The following is a 3,471-nucleotide window of genomic DNA, read 5'->3' as shown; positions in this document are numbered from 1 at the left end:
ATAATAATTAAAAAAAGACATTTACATAGCGCTCAACCGCGATTAAAGTACACGGGCTCTGAGAGCTTTAAAATACAGTACAAAATACAACAGTAACATAAAACGTTGTGCTCTGACTAAAAGAAAATCACTCCAAATATTCATCTTATTAATGTAAAAACAGAAACGACTTCAGCTGACATTTGAATGAATCAAAATACCGACCTCTTTCTATCTTGACTTGGAAAGGAGTAACGGACATCGGAGGCAACAGAGCTGGAAACACGACTTCCGTGTCTGTGTGGCTGTTCCGTTCTGGAATCTTCATGACACCTTCTGGCACAGGGCAGAGCTGAGAGGAAAATGAGGCGGAGGAGGGGGGTGTGTGTTAAAAATAGAAGTAGGTAGGTACGTAGGTAGGTCGGTATGTAGGCAGGGTGGTAGGTAGGTAGGTAGGTAGGTAGGTAGGTGGGTAGGTACGTAAGTAGGTCGGTAGGAATGTAGGTAGGTAGGTTGGTTGGTGCGTAGGTAGGTATGTAGGTATGTAGGTTGGTTGGTGCGTAGGTAGGTAGGTAGGTAGGTGGGTAGGTAGGTGGGTAGGTAGGTAGATAGATTGGTGTTTTTTTCAGTATCTAAAGCCATTGGCCCACATCACATAAGACATTTTACATACGAGACTTCCATGAAAACAGACATATAAAATGTCAATAACACACATGACAATAACATTAAAAAATCGTGTTGTTTTATAAAAAAGTTTTCATTATAAAACAGTATCAGTTGTACACAAGTGCCTTTCCTGAGGATATAACTTCGAGCCCCAAATGGGATTCGAACCCACGACCTTACGGTTGTGAGTCCAAGAGCCTAACCACTAGGCCACTGACACCACAAATTACTAGCAATCACTTCTTTTTCTTCTTCTTCTTCTTCTTCTTCTTCTTCTCCTTCTCCTTCTCCTTCTTCTTCTTCTTCTTCTTCTTCTTCTTCTTCTTCTTCTTCTTCTTCTTCTCCTTCTTAGCCTTTCTAACAGTAACAGTAGAGCATTGCTCCTCGGGTCTTCCTGCAAAAAAATCGCCTGTCTTTTACCATTCAGCCCAACTGAGTTGTTTTGGTTTCCAGCCAGTTTTTTTTGTCCTGTTCCCTTCTTCTGTTATGTCCCCCACTTGCTCTTTTGCCTTCTACCTTCTACCCCGTGGTTGGGGCAACCGTGGGGGCACCACTGCATCTGAACACCAGCTCTCGCCATTTCTCTTTGTCCTCTCCTTTCCTCAAATTGTCACCCATCGTCTTCCCTTTTCACTCTGTGATGTTTTCCTCCCATCTCCTTCTCTGCCTTCCTCCCTTTCTCTTTCCTTGTACGGTTCCTTGTAGGATTGTTTTGGCAAATCCTGTGGATCTCATGACATGCCAAAACCATTTAAATTTTCATCTCTTCATGCTGCCCCACTGCGTTTGTGATTCTGTTCCGTACCTCAGCATTTGAAATGTTGTCTTTGTATGAGATGTCAAGGAGTCTAGCAATCACTAGCAATCTCAACTCACCTGAAATGACACTCTACTGCCTCTGTGGTCAGTGATGGTCAGCCCTGTATGTGGCACCGGCAGACGGAGCCAGGTTGTCACTGGCCAGCCCAGGGGGTTGTACAGAGAGACAACAAACTGGAGACAAAAATATGGTACAGGTTTAACGCAAATGTCAACACTATTGAAGTGAGGCATTGAGGTGAAATGAGACACTCGTCAAAATGGTGAAATGAGACACTCGTCAAAATGGTGAAATGAGACACTCGTCAAAATGGTGAAATGAGACACTCGTCAAAATGGTGAAATCAGACACTCGTCAAAATGGTGAAATCAGACACTCGTCAAAATGGTGAAATGAGACACTCGTCAAAATGGTGAAATGAGACACTCGTCAAAATGGTGAAATGAGACACTCGTCAAAATGGTGAAATGAGACACTCGTCAAAATGGTGAAATGAGACACTCGTCAAAATGGTGAAATCAGACACTCGTCAAAATGGTGAAATGAGACACTCGTCAAAATGGTGAAATGAGACACTCGTCAAAATGGTGAAATGAGACACTCGTCAAAATGGTGAAATGGAAGAAACTGGCATTTTATCCGCTGGTTTCGCAAATTTTATCAAATTTTGGTTTTTGGGCTCAACATCTTTTATGTCCATTTTAAAAACACATTTCGTTATGGATTTTACCAAAAATGTTGATTAAAGACACAAAAACTGTAAATTTAAAGTTTTCAAGGACTCTCAAGCTATGGAAGTGACCAAACTTTGGCGCCATTTTCTCTCTAATTTTATCTCTGAAACCAGGCGATCCCAACCTCTTTCAATTGCAAATACCTCGACTTCTATTCAAGACAGAAGAGTACTTTTTTCAACCAAAGCAAGGCAAATGAACAGGCAACAGTTTAGAAAAATCGTGGCGTGCGTATATCGCCTTTATTCATTATTCTGCCAATACGAAAACGCTGGGCACTTTTTTCGGGCAAGTGTTTTACGGCGCTCGTAACTGAATAGTGTCATGTGAGTGCGTGGGACATATTAAGCATTTTCAGTTTGGTAGGAATTAATCTTAAATTTTGCTCGGGTGGCGGTCGATTTTAGGACCACCAAGGCATCTTTAACGTGCACGACTTGCACAATGGACCTCAGAGATTATTTCGCCCTTATTCAAGAAGGCTAGGAATTATATTTTTTCTACCCTAAGATCAGGGTGCGCCTGAAAGACAGCAGTAAAAAGGAGCCAAAGAGTAGAAGAAGTAAGGCTGCAGAAAGGATCCGAGAGGAGGAGACAAAGGGGGGAGGGGAGTGGGGGCAGAAAGTAGAGATGAAAGCATGCGACAGAATATGGTTAGAGAGCAGGAAAGGAGGTGAAAGGAGAACATTTTTAAGAGAAGAAAATTATCCGCGTTGCTGTCCGGTTTCGAACACGGGACCTATTGAAAGAGAGGCTAACATACACGAGAGTTCCCCCCCCCCCCAACCCAAAGTCAGCACTTCACCTGAAACAGTTTTTTTTTTCTTTTTTTGTTGTTGTCCCGTGTCCTGATTTTGGTGACGCTATTTGTAGGTTACGTAAAATGTATTGGCATGGTTCCAATTGTTGTTTTCTAGAAAAACGAATCAAGAATTGATTAGTCGGGGGTGGTGGTGGTTGTGGTGAAGATGATGATGATGATGATGATGATGATGATGATGATGATGATAATGATGATGATGATGATGATGATGATGATGATGATGATGATGGTGATGATAATGATTATGATGATGGTGATGGTGATGGTGACGGAGATGGTTATGGTGATGGTGACGGAGATGATGTTTATTTATGGTGACGATGATGACGCTCTCATGTTGGAAATAATGTGCATATTAGTCTTAGTGTTAAGTGTGTTTCATTTTTTTTATTTGTTGTGTTTAGCGCTTACTCTAGCTCCCCCGTAAGGCTGTCCAGGGTGGGGGG

At 42.1% G+C, this 3,471-nt stretch overlaps 1 protein-coding gene across 1 annotated transcript in view; it reads right to left on the bottom strand.

Annotated features, from left to right (window-relative positions):
* Positions 1-3,471, bottom strand: part of LOC101854986 (lysosomal alpha-mannosidase) — a gene marked incomplete in the record, with an annotated part of 65,201 nt that overhangs the window by 19,164 nt on the left and 42,566 nt on the right. Inside the window, 2 exon segments of the mRNA XM_013089153.2 lie at positions 205-331; positions 1,525-1,641. Coding sequence (XP_012944607.1) covers positions 205-331; positions 1,525-1,641 — 244 coding nt within the window.

The sequence above is a fragment of the Aplysia californica genome, unplaced genomic scaffold (assembly GCF_000002075.1).
Source record: "Aplysia californica isolate F4 #8 unplaced genomic scaffold, AplCal3.0 scaffold00884, whole genome shotgun sequence".
NCBI lineage: Eukaryota > Metazoa > Mollusca > Gastropoda > Aplysiida > Aplysiidae > Aplysia > Aplysia californica.
This window is presented reverse-complemented; position numbering and strand designations above follow the sequence as displayed.